General features: G+C 42.8%; 1 protein-coding gene across 1 annotated transcript in view; it reads right to left on the reverse strand.

Annotated features, from left to right (window-relative positions):
* The window catches only part of malrd1 (MAM and LDL receptor class A domain containing 1), a 43,297-nt gene extending 20,176 nt beyond the window's left edge, over positions 1-23,121 (reverse strand). Inside the window, exons 1-18 of the mRNA XM_079361619.1 lie at positions 22,858-23,121; positions 22,089-22,220; positions 21,881-21,969; positions 21,625-21,789; positions 16,946-17,042; positions 13,759-13,893; positions 12,944-13,096; positions 11,251-11,356; positions 10,264-10,631; positions 9,636-10,084; positions 8,530-8,617; positions 8,135-8,314; positions 7,841-7,979; positions 6,081-6,237; positions 5,887-5,997; positions 4,137-4,350; positions 3,809-4,056; positions 2,649-2,937 (exon numbers count right to left, since the gene is read on the reverse strand). Of these exons, the coding sequence (XP_079217745.1) occupies positions 2,649-2,937; positions 3,809-4,056; positions 4,137-4,350; positions 5,887-5,997; positions 6,081-6,237; positions 7,841-7,979; positions 8,135-8,314; positions 8,530-8,617; positions 9,636-10,084; positions 10,264-10,631; positions 11,251-11,356; positions 12,944-13,096; positions 13,759-13,893; positions 16,946-17,042; positions 21,625-21,789; positions 21,881-21,969; positions 22,089-22,220; positions 22,858-23,026 (3,289 nt within the window). The 5' untranslated portion in view covers positions 23,027-23,121. The remainder of the gene's footprint in view (positions 1-2,648; positions 2,938-3,808; positions 4,057-4,136; positions 4,351-5,886; positions 5,998-6,080; positions 6,238-7,840; positions 7,980-8,134; positions 8,315-8,529; positions 8,618-9,635; positions 10,085-10,263; positions 10,632-11,250; positions 11,357-12,943; positions 13,097-13,758; positions 13,894-16,945; positions 17,043-21,624; positions 21,790-21,880; positions 21,970-22,088; positions 22,221-22,857) is intronic.
* Positions 23,122-23,813: the final 692 nt, after the last annotated feature.

Raw genomic sequence — 23,813 nt, forward strand, 5'->3', positions numbered from 1 at the left:
GTGGGTCCCCCCCCTTAGGGAGGTTTCATACTGTCGTTGCAAAATTTGCACAGTTTGAGTCAATGTTATGGTTCCAAGTCCGTTAACCCTCGAGGACCACGTACTGATCTGGGGGCCCTGAGCAGTTTACACGCAGCAGCTCTCCCTTTCCTTCAGACAAGAAAGGTTATTAGCAGACACAGCCCAAAGTAATGACTGAGGAGAGTTCAAAAACAGACGTTTACCTTTATTAATGACCTCCATGTGAGTGAAACCTTTCTTAATTCTCCTCTAATGAAACTAATGATCCTTCCATGACTTTAATTAATCCACTTTTTATTATCTCTGCGGCCTGGTTTTGAAGTTTGACAGAGCTAAAGTAGGAACTCAGTTCGATTTCTGATTCTAAAAGATGTTGCTGGATTATTTGTTTTACTCTCCGTGTGGGTTGCATCGACACATCTGCAGCGTCTGAATGTGCTCAGTCTACGTTGAGGGTTCTGCTTTGGTCTATAATGTCTATTTAAAAAGGGAGGAAAAAACACTCAGCCAGAGCATGGCTCATGCTGCAGGCGCACGTGGTGCTTCCACACTCTATCATGTAATGAGACTGTGTTTCAGAATGAACCAGCAGAGGAAAATGGACCTGAGGGGCTTCAGTATGTAATTACAGCTCCTGCTGTCTTTGGGATCATCAGTATAACTGTACATCCACTTCAGCCTGCGGCGGCTATAAAGCACCCTGCACTCCCCTTAATTGTAGGATGAACTTCATTTCACTGTCAGAGCAGAGGTTGTACTCCCTATCCAAAACTTTACGAAATACCTGCTGTCCACGTCCCACTTTTAAACGTCTTCAAAAAAAAAAAAGAAATCTGTCCTGTTTTGAGTTTCTTTCTTTCTTTTCAACGTTTCTGTGATGGGATCTACATGACAGACGCTGCCAGCTCGTTTGCTGTAACTTATTTAAATGAGGTTGTTTGTGAGTTTTAAGCGCTCAGCACAATTCGCCCTCTCCGTCAGCTGTTTTTTTGTTTTTTTTTGTCGCTGTACTCGCAGCAGCCTCAGTTAAAAATAGTTCAACTAATCAGGGTCACTTTATTCCCAACTGACCACCAAGATATGGTGGGAAGTATGACATCAACTCTGTGAAAAATAAAAACCAATGGTGGAGGAGAAACTAACACGGACAGATAATTTCATCATTTCATTCAGTAGATATCGTGACTGACTTCTTCTTCAAGAAGATGAACATCTTAGATGAAAACATGAAGCTAAATGGGATTAGTGCTAATCTGTAGGTGAGATACTCAAACAGAGATTATAACCATGGAAGCTTGTTGAGTTACATCTGAGCGAGGCCTCACTTCCCCTGAGCTCTCCACTGACTGATTGATAATCGGACTCTGAGTGACTCTGAGCACTAATACTGATGAATGTACGGAGACAACAAGGCAGAGAAACCGCCTTTCGCCGCACTGCTTCTGTTGAAGGATCTGGTCTCTTTAAAAAAAAACAACAACAACCGAGAGCCTCGTTCTCAGCTTCACAGTTTCACTCATATCCGAGCACAGTAGGGTCGTGAAATTGTTTCCTCTCCCGGCATCCAATACAAGAGAAAGACAATCCATTTAACAGACCAATTACAGGCCCGGTAACAAAGGCAATAAATCAGCCCTTGTTGTTCTCCAGCCACTGAAAGTTCCCCCATAAAGAGTGGAAGGGAACTTTAAAGAGATGAATCGTTCCCCAGCTACAGCTTCAGACGATGAAGGAGCCGGCTCGAGTCGGACTGGGACAAACACTGTGTGGGACCCTCAGTATGTCACGTTAATGTGCCTCATGGATAATGAGTTTTTATTGGGTTTTTTCCACATCTGAACAATGCTGTGGTTAAAAGAAGAAGGCTGCTCAGATGTCCAAAAATATAAAGATACAGACTGCCCTAGTTTGCTCCTTTTTTACCTTAACACTGGCAGATGTGATGTCAATAAAGACTTTTAATGTTGCAGGGCTTAAGCTGTCAGCGACACAATCCTCCAGACACGTTAGCCAATACCAGCTAGCCGGTTGCTAGTGGCTTGCTATCGAAAGAAGAAAATGCGAGTCTCTCTGAATGTATGTTGTCACTTGACTCTCCATGACCAGAGTGTTAATGGAATAAGCAAACAGCAGGTAGCAACCTCAGGGGTGGAAAAATCCTGCAGTTCCTTGAGTGTCCACTAGAGGCTGGCTGCAGAAGCACCAAAAAGTCACACATAAACATGCAAAAAAACCCATCTTTAAAGCAGAAATGAACGGCCCACTCAAACAAAATGAAGGCCTGATTCGTTCTCAACCAGATTCTGAAACTTCCTCCAAAATGAAGAGATGATTTGACCGACCCAGCAGCTAATTATTTCTCTGATCTTCGTATCAGCACGCCATCACACAAGTCATCAAAACTGCACTTATCTACTTTTAAGACTGGGATAGTTTCCTCAAATGGGAAAATGATTTGAATTGACCCTTTGGGTTTTGTGAAAAGAAGCACAGCTTAGTAAAAACAGATACTTCAGTCCTCTCCTTTTTAAATGGGGGATTAAAAAGCTATTATTTAGAAGCTCAGCCGACAAATCCCCCCGGTACCGTTCAGACAGTTTTAACAGTTGTGACAGTGGAGAGCGTACCTGGAGGAGGCGGAGGAGTGCTGTCCTCCGTCTCCACCGAGGAGGCGAGGAGACACCCCGGAGAGAACATGATGTCATCCAAGCAGATATCGGCCTTTTGGCTGCGGCCCACCTTTCCCTCCAAGACCACCTGAAAGTCTCCGGTGTGGCTGAGCTGGATCTCCCTCCTCTGCCAGTAGTTCCCCTGATCCCCCGTCAGGTTCAGCAGGAGCTGAAGGCGCCCTTCGCTCTTCCTGTACACGCTGAGGGTCCCGATGCCGTCTCCGGACATGTGGAGGTGGAAACGCATCTGGAGAATAAAAAAGGTTTCATTTAAGCAACTAACTTGTGAACAGATGTGGACGTCATATATAAGTAAAGAGAATAAAAACATTGCTTTTATATATTACAGACATGTTATACAATCTTAAGGTACCCTTTTTTGTTTGTTTTTATTTCTCATTTTGTTCTCAGCGCTTTGAGCCTTAACTCATCACTCCTGAGGGGTGAAAAGAAACTAAAATGTGGAGGCATAACAGAGGTGATTAAGTTTAAATCTTTTCTCTAGAAAAACATATTTTATTCTCAGTCGACGCTCGGAGAGACATTGAGACTTTCCTCCAAGCGGAACTGAGGCGGCGATGTGTTTTATGGCTCTTTTCTCCAAACAGAGGTGTGTTCACGAGCGAGCACGACTTCACCCTCCATCTCAGGAGAGAGATTGCACATACGTTCCTCTCTCTCTCCCTCCCTCCCTCTCTCTCGCCCTCCTCTCCCTTCACTTTAATTGGTGCCTTTTCGCTGACTGTTTGATTGATTGACAGGTCGAGAGTGGGATAAGACAGGAACGACGTGCAGAGCAAATCAAGACATCGCTCTTCGTCGGAGCATCAGGCTGACAGCCGGGACGACACAGACACACACACACACACACACACTTACACACACACTTACACACACTTACACACACACACTCAGTTACTAATTGCTTGCTGTGGTACAACATATCTGTTCATGCATGACCAAAAAATGATTGATTCAAAGATAGCCCGATGATACAATATGAGACTTAAATTACATGTGTGCAGCACTTCATCGTCATGGCAACATACTAACTTGTTTTACAGGTTTATAAAAGATGAGATCAGATGAGTATTGATTAGCCGTTGACTCCAGCTCACCTCGCACTCTTTGCTCCTGCGGCTCAGTAGCGGTCCTGATATGCGGGCTGTGTCGCCGGCTGCCTGGGGGAACGAGCTCTCCAGGTAAAGGTAGTGCCCAGACGGGTCTCTCAGGGTGTGGTCACTGGAAGGCCCAGCGCCAACTGTTGGAGTGCTGCCCGCTTTTATCAGCCAATCAAAGTCGTCCTCCTCCCACTGACGCCAGGCACAGAGGTCAAACTCAAAACTGCAGCGCAAGCCAAAGCCCTCTGAAAGGCAGCGAGGAGAAAATGAGAGAATTGAAGCTCTACGTTAATCTTACTCAGGGTGTCATGGGGGGGGGTCTCACTGCAGATGTAGGGGTCCTCGTCAGATTCATCTCCACAGTGGTTGATGAAGTCACACAGGTTGTCCTCGGGGATGCACTGGCCGTTGGCGCAGGCGTACTGCTCGGGTGTGCATGGCCGCTCTGGAGGAAGAAGAGGGGAGCAGTGCAGGAAGCTGACGTCATCGATCACCACGTCGCCCATGTAGCTGATCCCTCGCTTCACCCTGAACACCACCTGACAGGGACCACAAACATTCAATCAACTCTCAGTCCTGACAGCCTTAGCTAAGCGCTAAATTGGCGTTCTATAGGCCTGCCTTCGTTGTGGACTTTAAGTCACTTGCCCTGATAAAAACCCCCGAGAGCATCCTCTGATATCCATTGACTTCATCCCATCTTATCTTTAATAATAACTTCATGACCTTTAGGGTTACATTTTGTCTCCTGACTAAGCTGAAGACTTCCACTCAGTCTTATCAACTGAAGGATGAAACCTTCGAGGTTGTCACCAGGCCCAAGGTTGATGCCTGATCTCATGAGACACAGCGTTAAAAAATAAATAAATAAATGAAAAATGAAGGGGCCAAATGCTGCAGTTCTACTGACGGATGTGAGTCTGTGTCTGAGGGCAGTCGGTTGATGAACAGCTAAGAGACAAGAGGAAAAGGGCACCTCAGCTGCTCCTCGCACCATCAGTGCACATCCGAGTGCGTCCGCTCTGACAAAGGTTAATTTGCATCGAGGAAAATGTGCAACGGCTTTGATATTTGGTCGAAGAGACGACCGCTCCTGTCACGTGCAATCGAGACCCCTGTCCAGTGTGTGTTTTCTAGAAGGGTGTGTGTGTGTGTGTGTGTGTGTGTTGCTGTCCTGGAATAACCTCAGCAGGCAGACTCAGTGGAGGAAGGATTGAACCTCTGATTGCGGTCACAGTCAGACGTAGAGACTCATTAGACTGAATTAGACTCATTCGATTCATCATTGATCAGTGAGTCCACGCTTCCATTAGGCACACCTGAACTGAGAAGAGCCTCATTACTCTGATGTGGAGAGGAAGCTAAAAGGACGCTCTTCACTTCCAACTGAATGTCAATGATCCAAACTGCACTTTGCATAATGTCAAAGTGGACACATGTATTTTTAAGTCTGAATTGAACATTAAAGTTGTGCTATCTCATCGAAGTCAGTTTGAAATTTAAGAAAGTGAAACATGAATAAATGTAGAAGTTTGAGACACATTTGCTTTCTTTATGATACATAGCAGGTTTATTTATTTATGGTTTACTTACCTTTGTCTCTGTGTTTCAGATCCTCCTCCTGTGTTCACCTTGTGTGTCAAGTCTCCGCCCCTAATTACCTGCATGTGTCTCTTGTTACTCCTGATCACCCGCACCTGTGTCTCGTGGTCCCTGATTGTCTGTCCTATATAAACCTCATGTTTCTTCCCTAGTGTTTCCTTAGAGTACCTCGTCCCAGCGTTTATCTTGTCTGACCTTGTGTATTACCTTGCCTGTACCTCGTTTTTGACCTTAGCGTGCTCCACTGGATTTGTTTGCTCTTCTTCACATTTTGAAGAGGAGCTCTGACACTTATTTAAACTACAGTGGAGGAGAATATGTGACCTTTAATTTTACAGTCTACATAAACTAAAGAGAGTGTGTTGAACATCTTCATTATAATTAATGTGCACCAACGTGAGAACAAAATATCCCATGTAAAGGCCTTCTCTCATGAGGTTTTCAATGCTAAGTAGCTATAAAAACGTACAGACCTGAAAGGTATTTAATAACCCCAGAAACACTTCTCCTCGTCTCCATTTGTTGCCTTGGTTACCAGTCTGAGACCAAACCTCCTGAGTGACGTTCTCATTCTTCAGCAGAACCTGCAAACGCAGGTCGACACGAGAGACAGCTTTAACACGAAGCTTCATTATCACGCCAAGCACAGCGCGTTCCCTCTCCTCACCTGGAGTGATCCCACGGTGAACCCGCTCATGTGGTACCAGAAGACCAGGGTGCACTGTGGCCCAGTGGAGAAGATGACGGGTGTGTGGAGGTCGGTGGTTTGACCGTAGCCCCCGTTTGAGCTGTCGGCGCACATATACCAACCCTCAGGACTGCCTCTGTGGGAGGACAGAAGGACCAGGATCAGAACAAGAAACCAGAGCGGTTCATTTTAACATCAAAGTGCACAATCATAGCTTTTATTGTGAGGCACTCACATTTCACAAAAAACATTTTGCAGTATTGATGTTTTGTCCCAACAGTTCTGTAGAGCTCAACAAAATAATCTATTACTTCTTTAAAGATCCCTGAAGTTACTTAAAATGTGTCTTCCTCGATTACAGTCTATGAATGCAGAAAATGATTCATCTTCGTTTTAAAAGTTCAACACCATCCTTCCAGAAGAGTCCACACTCAGTGAAGTTGCACTCAAGGTTTCAAATCCTGTGTCATTTTTCAAATATTGAACCAGGACCGGCTTCTGAAATTGGTTGTGATGTAAGAAATCCCACTCATGGACTCATGTGTCAGGTAAACTCAGGTGAGTTGAGCACAGAGAAAATCTTCTCCCTTCTGCAAACTAAAGAGGAAAAACAACCTTCTGCTGTCAAACTGTGCACATAAACCTACCTGCAAAGTGAAGGCCAGACATTCAGCGACAACATAAAACATGTTTTTCAGAGAGGGGGTTTGTTTTTATAGCCTAAGGTCTCATTTTTATAGCTCTGAACAGGTTTGATATATGATGAGTCGAGCTGCCTCGGGGGAAATAAACAAGTATCCATAAGCAACATGTGTGACCGCTGATCGTTTATTTATTGGTTCATTTTTCAGCCAAAAGCGTCAAACGCTCAGGAAACACAAATAAAATATGGCATCAAGACATTTTCGTTTTTCAAAAAGTGGTGTTGTATCTATATATATATATATATATATATATATTACAGAATAAGAATAAGAGGGAAAATAAGTTCAGCACGTTGGCATAGCTGGGCTGTCTTTCAAAGAAAAATCAAATTGTTGTGATATATATAGCGCCCTCTGCTGGAGACAGCCAATAAGAGTTATGCTAGTATAACACAGACAAACGACTGCGCTTTAAATATTAATACGTTTGTATTTTCTTTGTATTTCTACATTTTTTATTTATCTTAGCGACCGTGGATACGTGCTACTTTTTACAAGGTAATGTGTAAATGTTCCTCCGAATACATGTCCAAATTATTTTAATAACTAATACTTCTTCTTTATGAGACTACACAAGGAAAAGTCAGAGAGCATAGAAAAATATCTTCAACATTCTTGTTTTATCCGTCCATGGTATTAAAGGAGCAGTATGTAACTCTGACCCCTAGTGTTTAAAATGGGTACTGCAGTCTAAACTAATCATCACAGAGAGCTGGCTCCGCCCCTCCTCTCTAGAGTGGACGCTCACACAGGTCGCCATGTGGTGGACACTGTAGCTTCAGTGTTTAGCCAGCTCTGCATTGGTCTGTAAACCTTTCTGTGTGTTCTGACCTCTCTCCATGTTTCAAATTTTATTATTCAACAGATGAGATATCTTATTGATTGGACCTTTAAAATAAAAATTGAAGATTGGGCTGAACCAACTATTTGTATCCTCATTATTCTAAAAAATAATGTTTAAGACTGTTGTGAATTTAGCAGGTTCAATTTGTGATGAATTGACTTGTTTATGTTTGGCTTCAGATGTGTACTCACAGAGTGTGGTCGTTTATAGGACGGTGGTATTGCTCTCCATCGTGAATGCTCTCCCCTTGTTCAGGTGACCAGTGAAATGTTGTTTTGTTGCTTTTCCAACCACAAGTGTCACCACCTTCAAAATTACACCACTCCTTCACTGGAGAAAGAGAGATGTAAATAAGAAGAAAAAGGTAGGCTTAGAAATCACACAAAAAAGGGAGACGACTTAGAAGAAAAAGCAATAAGATGGAAATTTGCAAAAAATAAATGTCTACTTAAAAATTGGAAGAGAAGCAGAGAGAATTTTTGTACCACAGTGTAATTCGTCCGAGCCATCAGAACAGTCATTTCTGAAGTCACACACTTTGCTGTTTGACACACACTCCCCATGTGCCCCACACACAAACTCTCCATCAGGGCAGCTGTGGGGCCGGACTGTGGAGGTTGGAGGGGTCACTGTAGGGGTTGTTGTATTTGGGTTGGCGAGCTCTCCTAGAAATAAAGTCAAAGTAAAGGAAACATAAAATCAGCACCTAAAACTACCCATTACTGACACGTCAAAGAAAATAATCTTTTCCAGAAAAAGCAGCAATATGTAAGATATGTAGTGAAATAAACGATAAAGCTCTCTTCTTTTTGGACTGCAGTACCCATTTCAAACACTAGGGGTCAAAGTTACATACTCGTCCTAAGGCATAATCACTTACCTTCATATGGGACACAGTTCAGGAAGGAGAGGTCATCAATGGCGATGTCTCCATAAAAATCATCTCCGACTGTACCTTCTATCAAAATCTGGCAAAAAGAAATAGAAATCAAGATTTGGTTGAACTAAGTTTTTGTTAAAGGCTTTAAGTGTAGCTTACAAGTTATAAGCTAAACTGTTAGCTTACAGGCTCCAAATCATTTCAAACTCTGTACTGTTAGGATATAGTTGGGATTTCTTAAATTAAGGCATTTCCTGTTGTATTGTAATTTAAGCATTTTGAAGGCACATTATGATCAGCTTACAAAAACCCACATTTAGAAAATAACATGACATGTTTTCTGCTTTTAATGTTGCTGTGTTTATCAGGCCAATACACGTCTGCATTTTATTACAGAGAGTGTCATAAATATGAAAAAGCCTGTTAAATATTTGAACCGCTATCTGGAAGAAGCACCGTGTGAGTGTTCGCTGTGGGAGTTTAAAATGTCACATCAGCATGATTCAAGAAGCCGTGTTTTGCACAAATATTTAGATTTTTTTTTTTCAATAATCCAAGCGCTGCCTCGGTAAACAATTGAATTTGCTAAGCTCATTTCTCAGTGTTTTTAGCATAAGACAGACAAAGACTGATGGTGCGTTAAATCTGGTTAAAATACTCACTGGTATAACTGATGTACTAAACAAAATGTTTAAATACTCACTGGTATAACTGATGTACTAAACAAAATGTTTAAATTGTCATTCTGTGGCTCTATGCCCGCTGTGGGAGCAAACTGAACAACCTGAGTCTGAATTGAATTGATCAATATCTCACCTCCCTCCACGATCAGTGAAGGTCACAAACAGAGCTCGCTAATGGAGAGAAAGTCTTTTACTGCTCGTCAGGCTGCATTTACTCAAAAGAAATGACAACAGGACATCCATCCTTTACCGTTCAAGTCAAGTGGTGAAGTTATTAAACTCTCCATCACAATGATGCTGCGCTCTCTTAGAACCGACGCTTCACTTCATCGTCGCCTGACATGTAACTACAGTATGTTTATCTGAGTCTGCAGGTTATCCTTAAAACTCTGACAGTACTTGTTCACATGAATTGTGAGTTACCTGAAAAGGGCGACCGCTGTTGAGGTAGAGAGTTTTCCGGTGCCATAGGTTTCCTTGGTCTCCGTATTTTACCCACAGCATGTGCCCACGGCCCGTAGTGGTGGTCCGGAGGTAAACTGCCAGGCAGAAAACCTGTGAGCCGAACATGTGGTAGTGGAAGCGGAAGACGCAGTGTTGGCGTGAGCGGGACTGGTGGTCCTTGCCGTGCTGGTTGGTGGGTTGGAAGACTCTGCTCAGCAGCACAGCCGTGTCCTTGAACTGCTGGGGGGCGGAGGACTCGATGTACAGGTAGTGGCCATAGCTGGTACCCAGTGTGTGGTCCTTCCAGGGTCCCGTGTTGAGGGTCGGAGTTGGGCCTTGGATGCGGGTCCAGTCAAACACATCTCCTCCGCTCTGTTCTTGTGTCCAGCTGCACAGCCCGTGCTCAAAGTTACACTGCAGCTCTGGAGCTGCAGAATACAAGAAAACATGCGTGTGTCACTAATTCAGACATGGTGGGAAAATATCAACTTTAAAAGTTACATTTTTAGAGGATTATATCAACATGTTTTAAATCAATTCTTTAACTGAACTTAAGGCTGAATGTTCCAGTTACTACTGAACATGGAAAACCTAAAGAGACACTCACAGCACCCCTCCTCATCAGATCCGTCCCCGCAGTTATCTTCAAGGTCACAGAGCTGCAAGTGCTCCACACATGCCTTGGTGTGTGTGCAGTGGAAGTGTGTGTGCGCTGGGCACTCTGCCACAACTGGGGGCAGGGAACAGTTCTCGAAGGTGACATCGTCCAAGGCGGAGACCCCGTCAAACACGGCCAGGCTTATCTTCGCCAGAGCAATCTGGAAGGGCTGGGTGATACGTCCCAGCTGTACGGTGACCTGGTGCCAACGGGGTCCTTGGTCGTACAGAGTTCTCCATATGACCGTGTTATTTGGGACTCCGTCAATTCGGAGGTACATATCTGCAGCTCCAACAGATATGCCGGAGTTATAATGCCTGAAGGAGAAATGGAAGTTTACTTTTTTACTGCCTTTGATTTAGAGACAGGTCAGTGCAGGAAGAGAGAGAGGACAAAGGAACCACAGGTCGGATTCAAACCCAGGCCACACACCTGGAGGACCACAGCCTCTGCACTCTGCGTGCATACCAACCACTAGGCCATCACCAGCTTTTATTATATCGCATCTGCACCAAACCTGATGCTGTAAATCACTTCCCTCTTTGGGAAAGATGCATAATGCTCACTGAACATAAAACATGAGGCTTTTGATTATTCTGCAGAAAAAAAATCTGAAATGTATAAACCTCACTTCTGCTGGGAGTACCCATCAAATCATACAGTGGAGAAATACAATCTGTCATTTGGCATAAAGGTAAGGGCCCATAAAAGTGTCAGAAAATGACAAATGCAGAACAGTATCTTCTTCTCTTGGTGTTTTTTTTTTAAGTTAGAGAGATGCTGAGGAAGCAGACAGGTGGAGAGGTGGTTGGAGGAAGTCGGGGAGAAATCAAGAAAATCACAGAGGAAGAAGAGACAGCAAATGTGACGACAGATCATGTAGCTTCTCTCTCTATACTTTATATATACACATGTGGTCAACAATGGGACTCTCACCAGAAGGTCATCGTGCAGCCAGAGGCCGACTGTTTGAACCAGGGTCCTCGAAGAACAGCCCTCGGATACAGACTGCTGCTGTTCTTCATTATGAACATGAAGTGCCCTGCAGACAGCAAGATAAGAGTATTGAAACGAAATGCATCGCCTTCTTAACGACACATAAAGCCACATTCAAGCAGCCCAGACAGTGAATCAGCTTTAAAGAGAGCTCAGACTGACAGACAGAGGAGAGGTTCGTTCACTGTTGAGCTCAATGGCTTGGCTCATTGTCGTTGTTGTTGCCAGATGGGCCAATTTCAATAACTCTCCTGTTGGGGTTTTTGTGCACAGCAATGACATTGAGTATATTTAGAAGCGTTGGATAAATAAAACATTTCCTGTGGAATGCGGTCACCATGCCAACCCTGTTTTTGATGATGTCACAGTTCATCATTTATATCGACTCCCGCTGCAGTTTTAATGCTGAAAACTTCACACTTCCTCCTGTTCAGATTAATTTTACAAGAAAACCAATACATGTAGTCAGAAAATTCACAGGACTTATTTCTGCTTTACAAAATATTTGTTCTGGTACTTTTCTGTTCTGAAAGATCAATGTTTAAACAATATATTAAATCTACCAATTTGCCAACAATTAGACCCTGACTGATGCTTATTTCCTACCGTTACATGTTTCATTAAAATGTATAATGGGGGTCACCGTGACTTTTTATACAAATATCAAAAGACACTTTGATTTTGCAGACATGTAGAAGGACAAGACGGAGATAAGACAGAGACAGAGACAAAGAAAAGACAAAGACAGAGATGAGCAATTCTGACGTTAAAGCAGTGTAGGGACTTTACTGGCTTCATGGGGGAGTTTAGATGAAATATAATTTGAACCTCATCCACAAAGCCGTTCTGCCGGATCCACACAGTATGAGGTAGTGTTGTGATTGAGTTCTTTTCCTGGCTCCTATTAGCTGCCATACTGCCAAAAAGCATGTTATAAGCACCGCCACAAAATACCTACGCAATGTCTTTGGATGGATATTTTCTACATCTCTGAACAGATGCTCCCACCAGGAAACAAGTCATTTTACAAAAGCTTGAAGGTTGCTGGAACAGAGACTTCACTTCACTGTCTGCACATGTCTCCAAATCTGAGCCTAACGGAGCGTCTTTTCACAGCATGTTCACACAATGTGCACAACAATACAACAGATGGTGTCACTTTAAAAACGCTGCACAAATCGAGTTCACCTGCCACAATAACATGTTACAGACGGGCATTAAATGTAGCATACAGACATAACAAGGCATGACATAAAGACCCATGTTGAAGTCTTGTGTCAAAGCGAGCTTATTGTTGTGTATCAGGGAATAATGTGGCTTTAATATGCAGAACGGGTACAGCGTGTCAGCTTTTTATTTCTTTTCAGAGAAATGAGAAATCATTCCTTCCTGAAGTGCTTATCTCTGAATAAACATGTCAAGAAATCACATTTGATTTGATGTATTGATAATACATTTCGCCTTTTATTGCTGACCAGCTACCCTGGAAATGATCTTATCAGTTTGTCACCGTTCATACAGTACCATCAAAAGCGGCCGATTGGAAGCGGCAGTTCTTAAACATAAGAGGTGGGTGCTCGTGTGTGTGTGTGTGTGTGTGTGTGTGTGTGTGTGTGTGTGTGTGTGTCATTACCCTCTGTGCTGTTGTCAGTGTGGTCCAGCGGTGGTGGACGGCCATAGTAGTCTGGAGGAACTTCTGCAGAGGAGCCTCTGACCCAGTCAAAGCCATCACCGAGGGTGAGCTCGTACCAGCCGCAAGAACCGTCCTTGAAGTCACACTTGGAGGCTGAACGAGCAGAGACACAAAGAACCGATGAGTCATGTTTAGACTGAAAGTTTGGGGCTTTCAAACACAACACAAGTTATCTCTCAGCTGACAGAATATCCTCTGTCCTAAAGGGATTATTCCCTATTCTCCTCCCTAGCTTTTACTGTGAAGTAGCCTTTTTTCAAACTCAAAAACTTTAAACTCGAATATAGAAAGGATGATTTAGACAAGAATACAGTCAGACATATTTATTCAAAGCAGAGTTTGTGTGCTGAATACAAGCGGCTGTGGCTACTTGAACACATTGATATGTGATGCCATCAAGGATAAACGTTACAAGATTTAAATTTGAGGGTCAGTAGCGTATAGAACAAACTTAATTTTTGTTGACTTGACTACACAAAGACAGATTGGCGCCAGAAAACAGGGCAAAAAAATGTCCCAATTTGAACATATAGAGTTTGAAGACATCTGTGTGAAGTCTGTCTGCTGTCTGGATGTTTTACATGTACAGTCTGGAAATGCCTCAGAGTCCCCCTGGAGGATCTGAAAAACTTAGCTGGGCAATCTGAACAAAGATTTGTATTTAAATGTGTTCATCACATCACAGCACAGTTTTTGGTCGAGTGTCCAGTTGAGGTGTGGATTGTTTGGATGTGTTTTGGTGAGAAGGTTCTTACGGCAGCTGTCCTCGTCCTCTCCATGGGGACAATGATGGGTGAAGTCACACACTTTGCTCTCCTCGATACACTGCCCACTGCCACAGGCAAACCACGACGGAGGGCAAATGGGAGGAGGGGGCACGCTGCTCTCTGCTAATGGAAAACCAAAAAAAATAAATTCAGTCACTTTCATATCCAAGCACTTCATCATCAGATGTGGAACAAGCAGGTACGAGTTGGGATTTTATCAGTGAAGAGCACTTATGGGAGATCATGGTGGATTAATAAAATAGAGCGCAGCTGCTGCTTCAGAAAGTACATTAGCTGTGTTGTGGGAGATTAGACCCTGCAAAGTAATGATTGCATTTCATGTATTTGGATCAATAGTGCATCCAAGAACCATCTCTTTGATGAACTGCTTTTGAGGAGTATTGGGAACATAAGTGAAATATGTAGGATGTTTAAATGGCTTTTGACTGGCTGCTCAAAATGCCAACTCTTTTTAAAGAGTTATATTTCTGCAGAAGCTAGCTTTAAAATGCTAAGTATTTAGGTTATTATTAAAGATGAAAGTAAATGCTAGCAGTTGACCTTACAAACTACATATGAGAGCAATAAAGACGGACCCAAATGAACAAATCAAACGAACAGGTGTAGCTGCAAAGAAGAGGAAAAAACAGCATGGTGAAAAGTCAAGCGGATAAAGCCTATTCCAAAACAAAGGTGAATTTAGCTGGTCTACTTCCTGTTGGACAGGCAGGTACCAAACACCAGCGATTAGCCTGTGCTATCATGCGCTAGCTTGCAGTGTGGATACACAACCAGTAAACACACACACACAAACATGCGACCAAACAGTTGCCTAAAACAAGAATTTAGTTAGCACGTAATGTCCTTTTTGTCTGTCTTGTTCAATTTCAACCTCTAAAGGAAACTTCGTTGGCACACTTTTTATCGATGTTCAGTTGACTGTTGCTAAGCTAGTTTACAAGCTATCTCCACTATGTTCAGTTACTTGGTGTGAGCACTTTGTTTTAGCTACTTTTAAGTCTCTTTTAGCTTATTTTATTCACATTTGTATTTAATTTCTTGGTGTTACCCTGGTATATGAGCTACTTTATGCTCATCCATGTTTTTCCTTGTTGCTAACAGAGTACACACTTACTTTATTCTGTTATGACAGCATGGACTCATATTTTTACCTAATGTCGATTTAATGTGGATTATAACACTTTATCAAGCTTGCTCCAAAAGGCTACAGCGTTTATCTCTGAAATTAATGCAATTCACATCTTAACCAAGAGAAATAATTTTAACACAAGATGTCAGACGATTCCTCATTTCAAAAGCAATATTTAGAGGCAATGACTTCTTGAGCTGTGATATAATGTACACCAAGAGGGCCATAAAATGAAGCAATTAAATTAAAATTACTTGGCAAGCTGAACACAAAATAGCCTGAAGGGGAAAATGTATATGCATAATTTGTAGGAAACAGGGTAGGCACTACAGTGAGGGGATATTACATTTCATCAGTGTCTCCTGGGCGAACTCATTATAAAATACAAAATCAAGTGAATAAAGCTTCATTGTTGATAGCAGGCTGTGAAAACCCCATCCAGTGCAAGACAACCGGGAATATCAGTTTTGAATAAAAGAAAGGATAACTAGGATAATTCATAAGCTAGCTAGCTCATTCCCACAACATGGAGACACTGATGCATGCTTATGATTTATGATAATAGGGATTAGACGACTAGCATTTAACATTCAACTTCCATTCTTTTATTCCCACATTCATTTATTCATGTGGACACATCTTGTGTTCATAATGCTATTATCCCTGACAGTTTACTTAATCTACATTCAGAGATGTTGTGCATCCATTAGTTATAGAGCAGATAGGATAATTAATGCAGGACAAGGGCCACAAATAATCCTTTATCGAAGATTGTAATAGCATGTTAGCATTATGAGATGTGAGCAACATATGAAAACAAAATCATGACCTTTCCTCATGTAAGCGTTAAGTGTTTTTAGCTTTTAAAGATTGTGAAGAAATGTGTCTCTTGTCTGTCTCCAAACCCCCCAGTGATGAGCAAAGTCCATCCTCTCCGTCTTCTGCCTGCTCCACTTTTCAGAAAATGTGTGCTCAAACAGGCCGTTTGGAGATTTTCCCTTCATGACATCACAAAGGGCAGTAGCCCCTCCCCTAGGTGGGTGACACTCCCACAGCTAGGTGTTTGTTCTGCCCTCTGAGTCTGCCTTCTCACCGTAAACAATAGGACATAGAGCGAGAAAGCACCGAGTACACCCGAGCCCTTCCAGAGAGGGGGCGTGGTCAGACACAGCTCATTTACATATTTAAAGCTACAGACACAGAAACAGCCTGTTCTGAACAGGGCTGAAATAGAGGGGTTTATAGACATGATCAAATACAGGATCAGAGTGGACTTTTTGCAGACATTTTTATGGGTACCTCTGAAAAGTATTTTAGCTCTGAGGAAGAGATAAATCGCCTGCATTTCAGCCTCTCCATAAAACCCAATGAATGCATGTGGAAGTAAAAAGAATGATCAGATGTTTTTATTGATGTATATGTTTGAAAATATATTTTTTTCTTTTCAATCCAAGCTGACTATTACTGGAAAAATGTGCATTAAAACTCTCTGGCCTTGATGCGACGGAGCAAAAAAGCAAAAAAAAAATGTTGTGGCCCAATTGAGACAACCAATAAATAATATGCAACTCTTGTTTTACACGCAGAAAGCAGCAGCATCGTCCAATATTGTATGATTAATAGCTGCTGTAAAAATGTGGTACTTTGTTCTTGCTGCTGAAATACCTGTAAGTCACCAAACACCAGGTGGACAGTGCTTTATCAAATGCTCCCAGCTAAGATATTCAGCCATTTATTTTTTATTTATCACAGAGGTGGAGGCAGCGCTCTATAGCAGACGTAAATAAGCCCATCTTGTGGCCTTGACTGTGCTCCATATTCAGAGCAGGGAAATGTCTCATAAGCACTTTTTTAATGATTCTGTTATTCTGTTATGACGCCCATCCTGGGTGCTTTACTGTCATCCCCTTCTATCAGTATTCAAAACAAGTTTGTGTGGTCTGTTTATGTGTGGTGATATTTCAAAATGTCAAGGTCTGAACCTGTCGCGTCTGTGAAGTGAGATGTTATTAATGGTAGAAGTACCCGGCACAGTCAGGCAGCCCAGACCGAAGGATAGGTCATCGATGGCCAGGACCCCGGAGGCTTCGCTGTCTGCTGAAAGCTGCCCTCGGATTACCACCTAGTAGACACACAGCAAACATTTAAATATTCACTCAGTCACCTCTGTTTGTTACCTTTGATCACAGTGTGTTTGTATGTGCAACCTGCTGTCTATAATATCGAGTCTGTTGCTATTTAGGGTGGTTGCCTGAAAGGCAAACCACACTACTACTATTGTAAATATTCTTATTATTATTATTATATCCTCAAATTTACGCGCGCTACTCCTCCCACAGCGTTTGCGCCACACGCACAAAAAAGGTATGAAAACGAGCGGCTCGGTCATGACATGGGTGCTATTACTTTGTGGAAACCTTGGACACATGGTGTGGACACAAATCGAGTTTAAACGACAAGAAATTGACCCATTGAAAATGAATGGCAAAATTTGAAATCCTAGAGTGTAACTGCCAAAAAGTTCAGTTTTGGAGACATATTTGTAAATCGCCATCCTGAAGTCACTGTTGCTCACATATATAAACAAAATACATCAAAATAAAGCTCTGAGTGTCCTCTCACTCATAAAGCAAAAAATAAAACAATAAAATGTTTCAGTCTCCCAGGGGAGACATTTGTTTGACAGTCACGCACCACATACACACACATTGGGCTCTCACTCTACCTAACCTCCAGAATTTCACAATTTTCATTCATGTTTTAAAATTGCCACTGTGGTCCCAGTCTGAATGTTACATACAAATAAAATATATCAAAACGTGCGCCTATTTGTGCTGTCGCTCACAGTCCAAACGGATCAGTGATATCATGTTTAGTTTTTAAGATATTTGAGGCTTTGCGAGCAGTGGTAAGCCCATTCAACGACTTTGGTTGACATTCAGCTTTGATCTGCCAAACTGCCAGAACATTCCATCAATCAGTGAGCAGCAGGTATTCAGAGAGTGATGACATCATCATTTGAGTGGGACCATAGCAGTGGGACAGAGTTCTGTCTTAGCTGTTAGCTGACTACAGTTAAATAGTTTTACTGCAGTATAACTCAGAAACACATATACAGACGGCAACCACCCTCACAATTTCTGCTGGAATTGTCTAGTTAATCTCTACTACATATTCAGGCTAAATGATGCGTTGAGCTAAATGCTAACATTAGCATGCTTGAAATGACAATAGGATAGTTTTGAAGTTGTACTTTTGTACCCCCCTCCTCTCTAGAGTGGAGGCTCACACAGGTCACCATGTGGTGGACACTGTAGCTTCAGTGTTTAGCTAGCTCTGCATGTGGTGGACACTGTAGCTTCAGTGTTTAGCCAGCTCTGCATGTGGTGGACACTGTAGCTTCAGTGTTTAGCCAGCTCTGCATGTGGTGGACACTGTAGCTTCAGTGTTTAGCCAGCTCTGCATGTGGTGGACACTGTAGCTTCAGTGTTTAGCCAGCTCTGCATGTGGTGGACACTGTAGCTTCAGTGTTTAGCCAGCTCTGCATGTGGTGGACACTATAGCTTCAGTGTTTAGCCAGCTCTGCATGTGGTGGACACTGTAGCTTCAGCGTTTAGCCAGCTCTGCATGTGGTGGACACTGTAGCTTCAGTGTTTAGCCAGCTCTGCATGGGTCTGTAAAGCTTTCTGCGTTCTAACCTCTCTCCATGTTTCAAAAGCATCTCCAACATTGATCCTAGTTTGAGCAGCTTTCTGCTGCTGGAGCTTATTAGAAACATGCAGAGGCTTTTTAGCTCGGGTACAATCACACATCACACTCTGTCTACTACAGGGCTGGATATCAAAGCTGTACTGAGCAAAGTCCACAGAACAGTTTGATCTGCACCACTGGAGTTACATAAACCGTCATTTATGACTAGTTTGAACCAAATGAGGGGTTGTGTGATAATAAGTTGGTAAAATGCTGCCAAATATCCTTTGTTTACAAATATCAGCTGGTATTCCTTTCTCTGCAAAACAACCCTGAGCTCTGAGGCCGTGAAAGACGATAGTATGTATACTACTGTTTAAAATACCAAATTTAAAATACCAAAATAAACCATCCATGAAAGCTGCTTTAGTTAAAAACATCCAGATTATTTAAGAACTTGGAAAAGAACTGAAGAGATTCTGCTAAAAAAGCAAAAACCAACAAAACAAAACATTTAACTGAACCGGCTGTGAAAGAAGGAGATTAATGGAGGAGAAAGAGTTTGTTGGCAATGAATTGACCTCTCTTTAGCCCCGGCACTGCCTCAGACAATTTTTTATAAAACTGAGCTGGCTGCAGTCGGTGACAGATGGTAGAGGCAGAGAAGAGGAGAAGGGGTGACACGCTGACATTGTCTGAGGATAGAGGAAGGGCAGGAACAGCAGGTTTCAGAAGACTCCAGATGGCCTTAGAGGGGTCCAGTTGGGTCAGTACCCCCCCCTCGCTGCTTGTAAACGACTCCTGCTGTGTCACACATCTCTTTTAGTGATGACTTGATCAGTTTTACCTAAAAACTTATTCTGCGTTCAAACTCACATTGTGAGTTTTAGCCCAACATGAAACATAAAAAAATAAAAAAACTTCCACAAATGTTTTTGCTCATGTTTCAAGAATAATATGCTCATGGTGAAGCATGGGCCAGTTATCTGATGTAAAAATATACATGCTTGTAAAATGTTTAGATTTTTTGACCACATGAAGGCCGTAACTATGAGCTGTGACATTAACAAATGCACATATACTCAACAAAAATATAAACGCAACACTTTTGTTTTTGCTCCCATTTGTCATGAGATGGACTCAAAGATCTAAAATTCATTCCAGATACACAATATTACCATTTCTCTCAAACATTGTTCATAAATCTGTCTAAATGTGTGATAGTGAGCACTTTTGCTTTGCTGAGACAATCCATCCCACCTCACAGGTGTGCCACATCAAGATGCTCATCAGACACCATGATTAGTGCATAGGTGTACCTTAGACTGTCCACAATAAAAGGCCACCCTGAAATGTGCAGTTTTTGCTTTATTGAGGGTCTGGGGACTCAGAACCAGTCAGTATCTGGTGTGACCACCATTTGCCTCATGCAGTGCAACACATCTTCTTCGCATAGAGTTTATCAGATTGTCAATTGTGGCCTGTGGAATGTTGGTCCACTCCTCTTCAATGGCTGTGCGAAGTTGCTGGATATTAGTGGGAACTGGTACGCGCTGTCGTATACGCCGGTCAAGCACATCCCAAACATGCTCAATGGGTGACATGTCCGGTGAGTATGCTGGCCATGCAAGAACTGGGACATTTTCAGCTTCCAAGAATTGTGTACAGATCCTTGCAACATGGGGCCGTGCATTATCTTGCTGAAACATGAGGTGATGTTCATGGATGTATGGCACAACAATGGGCCTCAGGATCTCATCACGGTATCTCTGTGCATTCAAAATGCCATCAATAAAATGCACCTGTGTTCTTCGTCCATAACAGATGCCTGCCCATACCATAACCCCACCACCACCATGGGCCACTCGATCCACAACATTGACATCAGCAAAGCGCTCACCCACACGACGCCACACACGCTGTCTGCCATCTGCCCTGAACAATGTAAACCGAGATTCATCCGTGAAGAGAACACCTCTCCAACGTGCCAGACGCCATCGAATGTGAGCATTTGCCCACTCAAGTCTGTTACGGCGACGATCTGGAGTCAGGTTAAGACCCCGATGAGGACGACGAGCATGCAGTTGAGCTTCCCTGAGACGGTTTCTGACAGTTTGTGCAGAAATTCTTTGGTTATGCAAACCAATTGTTTCAGCAGCTGTCTGAGTAGCTGGTCTCAGACGATCTTGGAGGTGAACCTGCTGGATGTGGAGGTCCTGGGCTGGTGTGGTTACACGTGGTCTGCGGTTGTGAGGCCGGTTGGATGTACTGCCATATTCTCTGAAACGCCTTTGGAGACGGCTTATGGTGGAGAAATGAACATTCAATGCCCGAGCAACAGATCTGGTTGACATTCCTGCTGTCAGCATGCCAATTGCACGCTCCCTCAATGCTTGCGCCATCTGTGGCATTTTGCTGTGAGACAAAACTGCACATTTCAGAGTGGCCTTTTATTGTGGGCAGTATAAGGTACACCTATGCACTAATCATGGTGTCTGATGAGCATCTTGATGTGGCACACCTGTGAGGTGGGATGGATTGTCTCAGCAAAGCAAAAGTGCTCACTATCACACATTTAGACAGATTTATGAACAATGTTTGAGAGAAATGGTAATATTGTGTATCTGGAATGAATTTTAGATCTTTGAGTCCATCTCATGACAAATGGGAGCAAAAACAAAAGTGTTGCGTTTATATTTTTGTTGAGTGTATTTTAAGGTGACCTATGAAGGTATGAAGGTGCATAAACCTGCCTCTCCTTTGAGCTCTGTTATCGTCTCAGGCAGCCTCTCAAACAGGCAAACACTTCACAATCTCAGGCCAATTTTGACGCAATTTGAAAGTCCCAATTGCTGAATCATCTGCTTCTTTATAATGTCTTGTGTGTTTGAATTTCAGAACGGCTCAAACAGGGCTTTTTTTTTTTTTTTTTTTTTACCCCAATTGCACCTGAGTTTCAAAAATTTCAAAAAGCAACATCTTTGATAGTTATAATGCATGTAAGTGTTACTGACCTGAAAAGGATGATTGCTGGAAACCTTTATGACTTTCTGCAGCCATGTTTCCATGTCATGGCTTGTGGAGGCTTTCCACACCTCTGTGCTCTGACCCGGAGTTTGAGTCTGGACCAGGACATGAAGATCTACATGTTGTGTTTGTAGAAAATAGTAGAAACTCAGCTGTGGGGGCCAAAGTGGGGAAAGAAAAGATGTCACTATTTGTTAAGGAGTGGTTGTTGATTTTTTTTTTTTAACTCGAGGGTTTTATTACCTGACAAGTCTGAGTGGGCAGGAAGACAGGACTGTTTAGGTCTGCTGTGGTTCTGTTCCCTCTGACGGGTACGAGAGACAAGAAATGTGCTGAAGGAGAGAGAAGAAGGGAGAGAGGTGTCGTGTTGCATGTATCAAAAAAGTATGAATAGATCAGATTGGGGGGGCTGTGAATTCAAAATGCACCGTGTGTCCCCAGAGTCTCCTACCTGATGTGTTGTTGGTGTGGTCACAGTTGAGTCCCTGCACCTCAGTTGTTCTGGTCCATCCTGGTCCATCCTCCGAGCTCTGGATCAAGTCACAGAATCCCTCCTCAAAGTCACACCTCTCATATCCTGAACCTTCAAACAACATAAATGACACTCACTTATTATAACAAACAGATAGAAGAAGAAAGCTCTGTGATTCATTTCTGGATTGTGGCTGAAAGCTGGATGATTCGTCTCTGTGCTCTGTTGCTTTTGTTTTACGGAGAAAAACACATCATCCTGTTTCATCTGGAAGGCAGAATGTGCAAGAGGGGTTGGAGGTGTGACGCTGGAGGGGAATAACGGTGTGGCCAAACAATATCATCAAAAGGCGACATCTACGATGTGAAAAATATGAAGTATTTAAATCAGCCTGACTCTTTGAATTGAAAGCAGCATGCTGTTCTTTGCTGCATTCGACTTCTACACCGTGGCAGGGGTGACAGGTTTATAAAATAAGAATGAAGAAATAATCTGCTCCCTGACGGTTATTATAGCGTTTGTCGGTGATAAAGAGGAACCACTACTGTTTTAATTCAGCTAAAACTCACAGAAGCTTTGATACACCCTGCCGAGTTAACTCTCCTTTCACTCACCATTTACACTTTCAGGAAGTGTGGGAAAACATTTCTGATGATCCCTTTACCGGCATTACATTATGGTTTTTAAAATCTTACTTCTTATTCTCTCTATTCAGAAAACAATCCTGCAAACGTCACATTTTACTCACAGTCCGTCTCGTCGCTGCCGTCTCCACAGTCGTCTGTGAAGTCACACTCACACACCTCTGGAACACATAATCCCTGAGAGCAGGTGAACTCGTCAGGTGAACAGGCCCAAACCCACACGGGCGTGAACAGCAGCAGCAGCAGCCTCACCGAGCCCGGCGCAAACATCATCAGCCCGGTTAGATTGTGTCCCTTAACACCTTCTTTTCTCCTCCAAGGGAAGCATTTTGTTTTCAGTGTTTAAGGAAGAGTTTCAGCCGAGGTAGAGTGTTTCTCCACGACCATCGATCACCTACCTGTGTTTGAGCTGTTAGTGTGTTGTAAAAGGTAATAAATGGCTTTTATGGCTGTTACTCAATAACGTCACTTTGTTGGTTCATGTGGAGCCAGACCAGGAGGGAGGAAATATATGTCACAAAACCGCCAACATGTTGGGCTTTTAAACTTTCAGGAAAATGTGTTTAACACTAAAAAGGCAAAAAAAAACAAAAACACCAACCTGTGACCAAGACTTGAACCCAGACGACTTTTAAAAGCCACCTACAATGTTATTAATTGAAAACTTCCACTGGAAAATCAACAAGATTTAAAACTTTATCTCAAATGAATTACACATCGTTGGATTGAACATGTAACAAGGGAGATGAGAGCCTAGTTTAGGATTATGAAGTGCACTGAGAGGATCATTAACTGTGTCCAACGGGCCTTTACAGTGAGGCATAATTTCATTTTCACAGCAATCAATAAAGACAGGCCCTTAAAACAGACTAGCTGCAAGCAGTACAAGAGCTCGTGTAGTTCAAATGAAATTAACCTTGAGAGAAAAGACGAGCTCCGTGGGACGAGGGACCGATGGAACAAGGAGAGATCAGGTGTTTATTGACTTCCACTGGCAGCATAATGAGAATGTATAGAGTGCAGCTGGCTCACACTGAGAACGTGCCGTCTTTAATGTGAA

Source organism: Symphodus melops (assembly GCF_947650265.1).
Source record: "Symphodus melops genome assembly, chromosome: 14".
In the NCBI taxonomy this organism is placed as follows: Eukaryota; Metazoa; Chordata; class Actinopteri; order Labriformes; family Labridae; genus Symphodus; species Symphodus melops.